Source organism: Cordyceps javanica, chromosome 1 (genome assembly GCF_051103115.1).
Source record: "Cordyceps javanica chromosome 1, complete sequence".
In the NCBI taxonomy this organism is placed as follows: Eukaryota; Fungi; Ascomycota; class Sordariomycetes; order Hypocreales; family Cordycipitaceae; genus Cordyceps; species Cordyceps javanica.
The window spans coordinates 4,153,423-4,166,042 of NC_139295.1; the positions used below are offsets into that span (position 1 = coordinate 4,153,423).

Here is a 12,620-nt window from a genome sequence, read left to right on the forward strand (position 1 = left end):
TGCTCTTCTCCCACACACCATGGCCATGAATCCCAACGCCGCCATGGCTAACATGAACCCGATGGGCGGCCCTGTCGGAAGCGCGCCTATGCCTATGATGAACAACGGCAACGTCAATCCGCAAGCCGCCGCCGCCGCCGCCGCTGCCGCGAGGCAACAACAGCTCAACGATAACCAGCGTAGCGTACTAAACACCTACATTTACGAATACTTCCTACGATATGGCATGTTCGACTGCGCGCGTGCCCTCCTTTCTAGTCACCAACAGGTCAATGTCAAAGATGGCAAGACTGGCAACGCTGTTAACGGCACCGGGGACGACTCCATGGATACCGATTCCAAGGATGACATTGATTCCAAAACGCCCGATGACCTGCCCGCCCCCAAACTTCCTATGCCCGCGTCCGATACATCTTTCCTCTATGAGTGGTTCTGTCTGTTTTGGGATATCTACAACGCTCAACGTGTCAAGGGCAACAACAACGGGACAATCAACCAATATGTGATGCACACTCAGGTATGCTTTTATACGGACTGCGTCCACAACGACTATTGAAACCCAATACTGACTGACTTGACAAAGGAAATGCTCCGGATGCGACCCGACATGCAACAAGCTTACCAGGCCCAGATGGCCCGCAACATGCAAGGCGGCATGGCCGGCATGAAGCAGGGTAACCTGGCACGCACCGCCATGGCTAACAACCAGAAGTAAGGGTCGTGAAATGTTGACGACGAATATCTTTCTAATCATCGATAGTCCACAAATGATGCTTGCCAAACAGAATCCAATGCAGCGGGATCCGTCTCACATGAACACGAATCAAGACCGACCTTCGTCTCCTGCTGCAGGCGGTGATAATGCACCTTCACCCTCCGCGAAGCGTCAACGCACTGATGGTGGTACGTTGTTTTGATCATTCTGAATACGAACACCCTACTCACAGTCCCTCAGGTCCAGCGATGAACCCCCAACAGATGATGAACGTGACTGGAGCTCAAGCAGCGCACCAGCTACTCACAGCCAGCGGCATCAATCCCAACTCGCTTACTCCGCAGCAACTTAGCGCGCTCGCCAACACACCTCCCCATGCTCAGCAAAAGTCGATTGCAACATACATGGCGAACATGCAGTCGCATCATGGAAAACAGCTTGGCACCCAGCCAGGCATGCCTAACGTTCCCAACCCCCCGAATCAAGGCTCTCCGATGGTGCCGCACGCACCTGACGGAACCACGTTGAACAATTTTTACAATGCTCCCGAGATCGGTGGCAATATGCGCGCTGGCCCGCCTGGTGCCGCCGCAGGTCAGGGCACGGGTAGCAACCATGCTCTGCAGGACTACCAAATGCAGTTGATGCTCTTGGAGCAACAAAACAAAAAGAGGCTTATGATGGCTCGCCAAGAACAAGATAACATGGGTGGTCCGATGCCGCGGGAAGGCCCTCCTGGCCCTGGACCCAATGGCCAGTTCACTGATGCCTCGCCACAGGCGATGCGAAGTGGCGCCTCGCCGAACCCAGGTGACCAGATGAAGCGCGGCACCCCTCAGATGAATAATTCCGGAATTCCATCCCCCGTCCCGGAAGGTGGCCAGTCGAGAGACTCGCCCAACCCTATGAACTTTATGAACAACCAGGTTGATCCCAGCATGGCACCGCATTTCTTCAAGGGCATAGATCCGAACATGGCTGGCGCTCAAGGACAGATGAACGGCATGCGCCCTCCTAGTTCGCACCCCGGCCAGCCTTTCACTCCACAGCAGATAATGGCAGCCAGGGCACAAGGCCAAGGCAACCCCCAGCAATGGCAGCCTGGCCCCAACGGACAGATGGTTGGTCAAGGCATGCCTCAGAACCCCCAGGCTCAGGGAACCCCTCAACAACGTGCCATGCCGCCGCCTTCTGCTCCTGCTGGAGCAGGTGCGAACGCGAACAACAGGACAACGGCTTCCCCCCAGCAGTCAGCAGCCGCGCCGCCGACACCTAACCAAGGTACCAAGGCCGCTCCCAAAAAGAAGGAGACAAAGGCTGCTAAAGACAAGGTAAGCCCCATTGTGGATCGTCGGATGATGCGTGATGCTAACACCAACCAGCGTGCTGCTGCTCAGAAGAGCAAAGCCGCTGCTGCGAATGCTACGGGAGCCACGCCTGCCGCAGATGGCGCTGGTGATGGCGATTCTGCCGCTCCCGCCACGCCGATGACACCCTCTTTCAATAAAGCGGCCTCGAACGCGCAAGGCAATGCCGCCCCAGCCACAACAGCACCCGCTGCTAGCGCGCCTGCTGTGGCTGCTCCAGCACAGTCCCAAGGCGATCTCGGCCAGAATGGACTGGGTACAGACAACTACGGCATGGTAAGCACGAACGGGAGTGACGCTACCGATACAGATACTAACACTTGGCAGGTTGACTTTCCTGGCATGGAGTTTGCCAACCCTCTCAACACGGGTGATGTTCTCAACGACTTTGACTTTGATTCGTTCTTGCATGACAACGATGGCAATACTGAAGCGTTTGACTTCAATGGCACATTCTCCGGAATGGAAGGTAATGAGATTGGCGCAGAATGATGTGATGAGATGACCCAGACCGGGGGTCCGCCCGCTAGCTGGGCTCTCGGTCATCAATTCCCCGCTTGTTTTTTCCCTTGAACTTTTATTTCTCTCTCGCGATTTTTGCCTGTTTCTATTACGTTTGGGTCAGACTTAATAGGGCATCATGTTTCATAACGGCGTTTCTATGGATCTAAATCATGGTCATGCGGCGATTGGGTCTGGCGGGATTTCTCTATGCAATTTTCCGCGTAACGAAGACTCAAGCTGGTACAAGAGTTGTTGGTATTTATATTTTGTGGTCTATCTTGTACTTTTCTCCTCTTCTTTGACTTTTCGTCGTGGTCTCTTTTTCCTTTGATCCTTAACTCTGTCAGTTTGGTATTTTGTTGCAGTTTTGACAACGGACAATCGATTTCTTTTGACGGAGCATGCTCATCCTTTTGTAAAAAAAATGATGTTGAGACATTGCGATTCATTAGTTTCTTAGACTTAACATGATCTTGTGTTATTTGCCATTTTCAAACATTCGAAGATTGCGAACCGTCTCAACATGTTGCTTGTTTTTATGTAGACAGCAAACCACCATCTCCCAACCTGTTGCCCAGTTGAACAATGGTATTTTCAAAAACACGAGCAGCATCGAGACGGACAGATGCAAGCTCATCGTCCTGCTCCTCGTCGTCATCGCCGCCACCACCTCTGCTCTCTTTAAACTCATCATCATCCTCACTCTCGTCCTCATCCTCGTCATAGTCGTCACTATCCACGTCAGAACCCACGCTACGTTCGTTGCTCATGATCTCTACAATGAGAACCCGCGTCTGCTCGACCAGGCTGCGGCAGCGGACCATGTCTGTCGTAGTCATACCGCCGCGCAGTCCGTTCTCAAAGCCCGGGAGGGTCTCTTGTGTGGCAATGTCCTTGCCGCTCAACAGGCTGGCGAAGCAATGGTCTATCTTGTTGAGGAGCTGGAAAGTGGCCTTGGGCGCCGGGGGGAACGAGCGCACGTATTGGGTGAAGTCGCCGCATATTTTCAGCAAAAATGGTATTTGCAGAATGGCTAGAACTCGTCAGCATCCGGATCTCGCACCTTGATTCCGGTGTAGATGTACGACTCACGAGTTCCGGAGCGCCATACTGTGTCGACTACCTCGCTCAGCCCATCTGCAACCTCGGTGAAATTCGTGAAACCGACCACGGTATTAGCGGGGTCTGGTCCGCTAAACTTCTTTACATAGCGGCGCGATATGTTTAACAGCGTCTCTTCCAGCTCACGCCGTACCTGGTCTTCCTTACTCCCTCCCGGATTTAGAGGTTTCCGCCTAGGCTGCGGAAGCGAAGCCATAGCCGCTGTGGACGCCGCGGAGGGTGTGGGGGAGAGCAGGCCGGCAGGCGGAACAAAGCCCCCCGGCTGCGACGCAGATTCATTTTCCATTGACGAAGGGTTTCAATAAGATGTCCTCGGTTTTCAAGCAATTCAAAGGTAGGATGGACCAAGCATTTGAACCAGCGATGACAGATGAATTGGAGAGCTAGTGTTAGTGACGCCGCCTACAGGTCAGACACAAGCGACCCAGCTTGCCAACCAAAGCAGCTCCAATCAAGCGCCACAAAACACCCTTTTATATGTGGAGCTGGTGACGGCGAAACTTGAGCGCATCGATTTTTGGTTATCTTCGCTTTTTTTCATCTCCAACCATCGCCTGTCGCATTCATCACCGCCAATTCAACTCGCACTTTTACAACACACCCTTTACAATGGCCCCCAAAAGAGTTCTTGTCGAGAAACACGGCCGCCACGCCCCCGCCCCCAAGGGCTACGTTGCCGCGACCTACGATGCCCTGACCTCTCCCGAGAACGCTTCTGTCGTGCGAAGCATTGCCGTTTTTGGCGTAAGTCATCTGTTTGGCAATTACGCCTACGTCTCGGATCTGGATGCAGACGAGATCATGTCTCGATTCTGCACATTGGAGGCTTTGTTAACACTGCGCAGGCTGCCGTCGCTTTTCTCTCGAGCCCCTTCAGCGAATTTCTGCTGCCCCCGTAGGCCACCTCTCCCCATCCAGTCCTCCTGGCTAAAATTAACGAACGCGGCATTACAGGCAGTGAAACGATCACATATTAATTACGACTACGGAAAATTCGACGCAAGCGAAGGTTGATTGGCGAATGACTCTTGAAACGGCGAGACGACGGCCGCCGCGAGTGTGCACTAGTCAGCGCATATTGCCCGCTTGAAACCAAAAACTGTACGATTATAGAAAAAAATGGATGTTGTATATTATTTCTCGCCTTGGTCGGGTATTTTGGGCGGAGTCTGGTCTCGAGAGTAATTACGGATGCTGGCTTCATGCGCATAGGATCCTACCTACAGATGTGAATAGACAAACTCTACTTGCATACATGCGCTGAAACAGGTGCATAGTACTTAGACCCAGGCGCTAAATGGCGGACAGTTTGAATGGGACGGTAGGCCATCACAATCTGATGCAGGGGCAGTTGCAACCCTCCTGCAAGCACTTGCCCTCCCTTGCATCATGTCAAAACGCTTCCAAAGACACGACCACTGTGACGACACATCTTACCTATACTCTGTCCTCGTTCGCAAGGAATTTTTTTCTTTTCTTTTCTCTTCTTCTGCATGCGCATTTTCCTATTGTTCTACGGGTCCGGCAATCACATTCTCGGTTCTATCAGCATCTTCTAACCGTATAGCCCCAATAAATGCACGTTTCAAGCCATGGCTACAGGAGGAGCAATCGCCAGGTGCCCCCCCGCCGGTGCACAAACGACCAACAGCGATGGCGCCAACATAATTCCCGTGCGAGGCCTGGCGCACCTTGTCTCCAAGTTTGAGACGCTTGAGAAGGCGAGTGGTGCCTACTACAGGAAGCCCACCGCTCTGCATCCGTCGGCAGGCTTGACGGCCAGCAAGACCATGTCGTCACTAAACTCGCTCCAAGACAATCGGCGCTACCTCGAGAGAAGCCTGTATAGAGATGTCGGGCATGAATCCTCGGCTACGTCGACGCCTGTCGTAGCAGCGGCAGCCGCAATGGGCAGGACCGATATTTCAAGAATAAAGCCAGGCCCCGCTCTGCCAAATAAGACAAGACACAAAGACCGGATTTCCATAAGTGTAGCCGAAAAGAGAAAATTATTCGAGGCTGACGAATCATCCCTGAGGGATACTCCAGGTGTGCACCTTATCTGAGATCATCCGTTGAGTTGGGCTAACAGTTGGGTCAAAGGCTCTCAAGTCCAAAGCCCCAATCTACCTAAAAAAGCAACTGCAAATATCCTCCAATCAGAAAATTCAGCCGAAAAGATTTCTACGTCGCAGTCCTGTGGGCATATATATTCAACACCCAAAAAGGGTGCGTCCCCATGTCGTGGAAGAGAGAAAGGGCTAATAGACAATACAGCTCCAAGTAGTCCTACAAGACGAAACCTCGGGGTTTCTTCTGTGCAGAATTCTCACCACCGCCAGCGTGAAATACTGCAGAGCTCTTCTGTTCACCCCGTCCCAGCCTTGAGCGTCGTATTGAGGGTACATCATGATGCTGATGGGCAGCATTCCATGCGCGATGACGCGCTCCGGCGGTTATCGAAAGTCGATGCGTTTGATCAAACAAGTCCGCGAAAAACACTCGTTTCCTCAACCGGGTCACCATCAAAATCGCCATCGAAGCTGGTCATCAAAACTGTAAGCATAGTGCCTGAAGATTCCTGTCCTCCTTCCAAAGAGGCAATAGGACATGTCCTTTCCGCAAGCCCGCCAAATGCTATACCCGGAGATTTGAAGCGGCATTCGACAAGCAGTGTCACTCCTAAAGCATCGATAGAGTCTGACGACTCCATTGTAATCTCCAAGAGAGGCCAATCTGTACCGCAGCTAGCGAGAGGCTGGTCACCGCAACGCATCGTAACTCCACAGAAGCCAACAATGCCGCAAAAGACATCCCCAGGAGATCAAGCCGCGGGTCACGGTACATTTGTGAAGCCTAAGAACCCCGAAAACTTTCGAGATGCACTCGGTTTCTTCGAGGCCATGAGCTATAGAGATTCATTGAACTCGTCGGCTCCTACCGAGGCTGCCAATCGGCTTTCACACGAACCGCAGTCAGCAAAACGAACAGGCAAAAGAGACAAATTAAAGGGGTCTTTCCGAAAAATCTCTTCGTCTTTGAGGCTCAAGCGAGTACGGACTACAGCAGGGCGGCAGGCACTCTCAGAGTATCCCGCCATGTGGAAGCTTGGCTCTATAGAAGCTACGCCACGCAAAAGACTGCATGCAGAGTGGTGCGAAGTATCCGCCGACACCAGGCAGCCATTGAAGGCTTCTAATGTTGGCGAAATCAGCCTTTTTGACCCGTACCTATCCAGCCATGCCAAAATGTTTCGCGATGGAGAGCATACGCATGGTCACATGGACATTCTTTTGCAGCAGTCATCGTTACATGGCAACTTCTACGCCGCCGATGAATCGGTTTACGGGACGAATTATATTGCCACAGATTGTTCACGCTCACCTGTACAAGTTTCTCCAAAGACGCTGAGTTCTCAGAGACGCTCATCCCGACGGTGGTTTTCGCGCAGCTCGGGGGCGCTGGTATCGCAAGCACACTGTCGGCTAGAACAGCCTAGGCCAGTGTATGGCGTTGAAATGAAGAGACTTATCAGTCTATGTAAGCTTCAGGGCAGTGTCAAGAGACGCGGGCATACCGAGTAGCTTTCTGCTGGGAGTCTGCCTGTAGCCCGAGAAGGTTTATGAGAGAGTTTTGGCAGAGGAACTGGCATTGGGAATCGAAATTTGACATTGCTTTCCTGTAGAAATTACGGCGATGAAATACAACTGTACATTTGTCTCATTATCCATGCTAACTATCCTTTGGCAGGCATCCCCGTGGGGCATTATAGCCAAGTGAGATCCAAGCCGCTAAAAAAAAAAATAAAGCAGCCTTGGTGTCTACTTTAGACCTAGAATTACTTATACAAAGTCATGTCTTTGCATTTTCCTCTTGTGATCTGCGGATCGCGAACACTCGGAGGACTCTCGAAAGGCATCAATCCTACTGAGCTCAAGGTCAACGGGATCCACGCGCTCCACGCGATCAATGAGCGAGACTTCGGCCTTGGAGCCGATGGAGATTTCAGGCGTGGCCGGGCCGCTGTGGCTGGAAAATGTTACGCTGGAGGGCTTGGTTTGGTTGCCGTGAGGGGAGGTGGCCCCGAATGCGCTGCGCGTCTGCGTGTTCTGCTTGCGGAAGTTGTTGCCGGCCAGGTAGCTCTGAGAGCCCTGACCGGATATGCGCTGGGCGGCGAGGGTGCCGAGCGGCATTATGATGACGACCGAGGTGACGGTGAGGGAGCCGGCCTCGAAGTTTGTGAACTTGCCCCATTCCAGACCTGCAAAGATGGCTACGGAAAGCGTGTCAGCAGTGATCATCTTTCGACTTTTGTCAGTGATAGTGGTGGCGGTGGTTGTACTCACCAGGTATGACCATGAGTACGCCGTTGGTTATGACGAGGATCTCCATGGGGGTGAGGAGAGTAGCGGAGGGGAGGACGCCGCGGTTGGTGACGAGGTGGCTGACGAGCTTGACGTTGAAGACGGCACAGAACCAAAAGATGGAGATGGCGCCCATGATGACGGTCCAGTGGATGCCCCAGGAGAAGCTGATTGGGGGTATGGCGGTGATGATGGCGTGGTTCTGGACGATGACGAAAGCGAGGCGCGTGCCGACGGTCAGGAGAACGACGATGCCCGAGACGACGCAGGCGGCGTACTTTGCGGCGCGGGGCCAAAAGGCGATCATGGTCCAGGCCTGGTTGACGAGGGCGGCCTGGGTGACGATGACGAGCGGGAGGGCGAGGGTGTTGCCGGCGAGGCTCAGGTCCCAGTAGCGGCGCGGGACCTCGGACTGGTCGGCGGCCCAGACCTGGTAGAAGTGGCTCGAGGGGGTGAGGTAGTAGGCGAAGAGCAGGCCGGTGCGGACGATGCAGATGAGCAGGGCGAGCAGGTGCAGGCCCGAGGCGAGGCGGGCGAGCTTGGCCGAGGGCGTGAGGGCGAGGACGACGAGGAGCATGACGATGCAGGCGCCGAGCTGGGCGCCGTAGTTCATGGTGACGGAGAGGCTCTCGTCGTAGTAGGCGTTGAGCACGGGCATGGGCACCGACGCCGTCGTGTTGTGGTCGGCGAGGAAGAAGGTGACGTTGCCGGCGAAGCGGTCGTAGGACGGGTCGACGTCCGTGGGCGGGGGCGCGTCCATGGATGAAGTTGGTGGCGCAGTATTTGACGGGCGGCGGTGATGGAGGAGGTGGTGGTTCTTCGTGGGGGCGGCTTGGTTATGGAGATGGTGTTGACCACTGTCAATATGGCGTTGACCACTATCAATATGGTGTTGACAACTATCAAGATGGTGTTGATGGATGCAAAGATGGTATTGACGGATATCAATTATGGTGTTGATGGATTTAAAGGGGAATTTGAATTTGCCGTGTTTTGCTTGTCAACTGTTTGGATATACAGCTGCGGGAGAGGCCGAGAAGAAGAATAAGGGAATCAGAGAGGCAGGCCAGCTGCGAGAGAAAAAGGACGCAAAGACAACGAGAAGTTGGTTGCGTATGAGTCTGGGCGTGAGATGGCCAACAGAGTCTATCTCGGGGAGTTGAGGTGGTGGCACGCAAGGCAAGGCGAGCAGAGGCAACAATCAAATGCACATCTGAGGAAGAGAAGGACTACTATCAGGACAAAGAACGAGACGAGACCCGGGTGTCCCCTCCGCTTGGAAAAGGAAGGGCCATTCATTTCGCTATATACGCCCTTTTTGGGGCCCAGAAGCAGGTGAAGGGCAAGCAAATCGCCAACTGCCGAGACAAGAATTGCCAAAACAGAACAATGGTCAGGGCAGGTGTACAGCTGCATTCAAAAAAAGGCTCTCGTCGGCAGAATGAGGAGAAGAGGGAAACGGCATCACAACATCCTCCCCCCCTCTCGGAACGCATGACACCCGTTTGTTGTGTTGTGGCCCCCAAAAGAGGTGAGGAGAGAGAGAGCCCAAGACTGAGAGAGAGAGAGAGAGAGGCTGAGAGGGCCACGGGAAAATCTCCCGTGTAAGTCGTCGTCGCCGTTGGTGGTGGTGTGGGGATGGCCGGGTGAGACTCCGACTTTCCGCTTAGTATTGTTCCTGTGGGGTTGCGCGCGGCGGGATGCCGGCCGGTTTTTTTTTTTTCTTGTTACCATTGCATTAGTATTGTTCTTTTTTGACTCTCACAACCCACGGCTCCGCAACAGCCTTCCTTCCCTCCCCCCCCCCGGACGACCTGGTGGATCAAACCTGGTCCGGGCTGCCGATCTCGACCCTCTCCAAAAACGGCTCCTGAAAGAAAAGAGGGCAACAACAACCTTGTTGCAGATATATATATTTAAAAAAAGAAAAAAAAACCTTTATCAATTATCTCTATTTCTAGTACAAGCCAGGCGGGGAAAGACGGGTGGGCGGAACGGTCGGACAAGTGTTGGTGAGACTTGGGGGCCGCCTCCAGAGCCGGACCTGGCAATGGGACATGCCGTCTCGGCAGATTCTTTTCTTTTTTTTTTTTTTTTGCTTCTCTCTCTCTTTTTGCCCTTGGCTGGATCTCACTTCTGCTTCAGGTGCCGCAATGAAGATGTGAACCAGTTGTGTATTCCCAAAAGTCTACGCGCCACAGCGAGGTTGTGACAAAAGTTTGGCCGAGTCACGGCGCAAGATGTATATGCAAACTGGACGATTCAGCACAGTGAGAGAGAAAGATGCGCAGAATGCCTGCTCAACACGTCTCTCCATGATCGATTCGTTGCCGTTACCATTAGCGCCCGTCATTCACTCTACCAGTAGCCTCTCCGTCCCATTACCTAGCCCAGATTACTTACCGATCCTTCATAGATCGTCGTCCAGGCGCGCCGCTCTCGAGTGGGTTTCTTGGCAACCACATTTCCATTTGCGTCCGTCACTTGCTGCCTGTCGAATCGTCTTGTTTCCCATTGACTTGTGCATGTATACATCACTATACGTACAGAGACCAACGCCTTCCCTGCCCAAAGTTCCTTCCCCCCCTCCCCCAGCATTCTGCAGGGCTTAGTATTGTCCTCCCGGTCCCAGGCCCATGCCCATGCCCTGCGCAATTTTGCGCGCCAGAGCCTTCTTGAGATACCACTCCCGCGCCAGCGATCGCGTCGTCTTGGCAAACACCGCCGGCGGGATTTTCCCTCGTTCCACGGCCCTCCCCAGCATAAAAATAGCGTCGCCCAGCGCGCGCTCCTCCGCCACCAGGCTGTACAGCTGGTTCGACACCACCGTCGGCGCCACCAGCAGCTCGTCAATGTCAGGCTTGGCGTGGTTGGCCGAGCCCTCAATCACCCCGTCGGCTCTTCGCAGCGCCTCGTGCAGTATGTTGGTGTTGGACGACAGCACGCTCGACAGCTGCGTGAGCTGTCCCAGCTCCGACTGGAGGCCCGCCATGGCGTTCACCATGGCGGCACGCTGCGCCTGCAGGCCAGCCATCGACTGCTCGTTCTGCTGACGGCTCTGCTGCCTCATGTATGCCAGCGTTTGCGCCAGCTGCCTCAGCAACTGGTCCTTTTCGGGGTTCGGCGGGATGGGTGGCGCCCTGACCGTTGACGGTGGAGGGATGTCAACGGTCAGTGGGTCATCCAGAAGTAGATCTCGTGGTGGCGGCTGCGCACGAGCAGGAGTCTGTTCGGGCGGTGGTTGTTGTATTTGGTTGTGGTGAGTTTGGCCCCAAGTTCCTGGTGGCGCCGATTGTTGTTGCCAGTTCCCTTGACTATATGTTGGCAATGTGGTGCTCGTACTAGGGTTCGCTTGGTGTGTCGAGGTGTGATGTGAATGATACCCGGGAGGGCTCGTGACGCTCGTTCCAAAATGTGTGACTCCTTGAGTGTTTCCAAGCCCCGGTTGGTGTGCTTGTGGTGGTAGTGGAGGCGCCGAGTCGTATCGCGAGGGCTGTCGCTGCGATGCCGGAGGGGAAGTGGGCGGTAGCGGCGGTAGTGGAGGGCCAGAAGATGATCTGGCGGCTTGCGGGGATTTTGGAGGGATGGGCGGTCGTGCCTGCTCTGAGGCCGACAGCTGCGCAGGTCTCGCCGCCATCTCAACGGGTAACGGGGGCACCGGCGGCGGAGTCTCGGGCTGTCGTTGCGGCTGCGGTGCCTGTCGCTGCTGTCGCGCCACGACGGGCGGCTCTTTTGCAAACACATCGGCAAGGATCGCGAGAAAGTCTTGCAGAGTCGATTTCTGTTTTCAATTCTTAGTCACTATCCACTTCCAACCTCGCAGCACCGAGCAGCACCTACATCCCAAAACTGCTGCCACCCTACTAGGTACGGATGGTAGACTTGGCCCTGCTGGTCAACATGCTGTCCGGGCCGTATCACCATGGACTCTGTAGGCGTTACGTATATTATCGGTGGTTCTCTCGGGTACTTGTGTGGTATCCATATCGAAAGCGGAAATCGGTACGTGTTGCCGCGAAAGTTGACGGGCAGCGTGCCAGAGAGGTGCACCAGCAGCGCGCTGGCGCCGTCGGGGGAAGCTGGCCGGTTAGACTGCGTGCTCGTCGTGTGCCGAACAAGGACCATGATACGTACTATATACATCGGTTCGCGGCGAGAGAGTTGGGTAACGGCTGAGCACGCGAGCGATGCCGTCGTAGCAGCGGTTGACGTCTTGGTATTCCTGCGTTGGTGTTAGCGGGCCGCGCATCGCACGTTGGCACACGGTTCGTCGCCTCACGCTCGTCAGCACGCTGTAAAGCCAGTTCAGGACATGCTGTTGGACCGTCATTATGGCCGCTCAAGGTTGTTGGCCCAAGGCCCTTTGCATTCGTGCGGTATTGCGTAAGTTGGGGGAGGGGCGGCGTCGAGTTCGAGACAAGACGGCTGAGCTCCACCCCAGCTTGAGCTTGGCACCATGACGTTGGCGGGCCACATAAGTGAGCTCCGGCGAGGCCAAATTACTACCTTTATTATTTTATCGGAGCCGGTATATAAATACTACAGCTT

General features: G+C 54.4%; 6 protein-coding genes across 6 annotated transcripts; 3 read left to right on the top strand and 3 right to left on the bottom strand.

The window, feature by feature from the left end:
- Nucleotides 1-19: 19 nt before the first annotated feature.
- Nucleotides 20-2,574, top strand: V2A60_001242 (uncharacterized protein; the record flags this gene model as incomplete). Its single annotated transcript, XM_083252604.1, has 6 exons — nt 20-517; nt 584-711; nt 761-903; nt 956-2,046; nt 2,098-2,358; nt 2,410-2,574. 6 exons carry the CDS (start codon nt 20-22, stop codon nt 2,572-2,574), a joined length of 2,286 nt encoding a protein of 761 aa, XP_083108730.1.
- Nucleotides 2,575-3,122: 548 nt separating this feature from the next.
- V2A60_001243 (general transcription factor IIH subunit TFB6 family) lies at nt 3,123-3,904 on the bottom strand (the record flags this gene model as incomplete). The annotated part of the gene is made up of 2 exons (XM_083252605.1): nt 3,123-3,619; nt 3,679-3,904. 2 exons carry the CDS (start codon nt 3,902-3,904, stop codon nt 3,123-3,125), a joined length of 723 nt encoding a protein of 240 aa, XP_083108731.1.
- Nucleotides 3,905-4,317: 413 nt separating this feature from the next.
- V2A60_001244 (uncharacterized protein) lies at nt 4,318-4,607 on the top strand (the record flags this gene model as incomplete). Its single annotated transcript, XM_083252606.1, has 2 exons — nt 4,318-4,452; nt 4,554-4,607. The coding sequence occupies 2 exons, from the start codon at nt 4,318-4,320 to the stop codon at nt 4,605-4,607; spliced, it is 189 nt and encodes a 62-aa protein (XP_083108732.1).
- A 693-nt stretch (nt 4,608-5,300) lies between these two features.
- V2A60_001245 (uncharacterized protein) lies at nt 5,301-5,774 on the top strand (the record flags this gene model as incomplete). The annotated part of the gene is made up of 1 exon (XM_083252607.1): nt 5,301-5,774. One exon carries the CDS (start codon nt 5,301-5,303, stop codon nt 5,772-5,774), a length of 474 nt encoding a protein of 157 aa, XP_083108733.1.
- Nucleotides 5,775-7,550: 1,776 nt separating this feature from the next.
- On the bottom strand, nt 7,551-8,832 carry V2A60_001246 (alpha-factor pheromone receptor STE2; the record flags this gene model as incomplete). Its single annotated transcript, XM_083252608.1, has 2 exons — nt 7,551-7,981; nt 8,055-8,832. 2 exons carry the CDS (start codon nt 8,830-8,832, stop codon nt 7,551-7,553), a joined length of 1,209 nt encoding a protein of 402 aa, XP_083108734.1.
- A 1,848-nt stretch (nt 8,833-10,680) lies between these two features.
- Nucleotides 10,681-12,402, bottom strand: V2A60_001247 (UEV domain-containing protein; the record flags this gene model as incomplete). The annotated part of the gene is made up of 4 exons (XM_083252609.1): nt 10,681-11,853; nt 11,913-12,151; nt 12,207-12,294; nt 12,352-12,402. The coding sequence occupies 4 exons, from the start codon at nt 12,400-12,402 to the stop codon at nt 10,681-10,683; spliced, it is 1,551 nt and encodes a 516-aa protein (XP_083108735.1).
- Nucleotides 12,403-12,620: the final 218 nt, after the last annotated feature.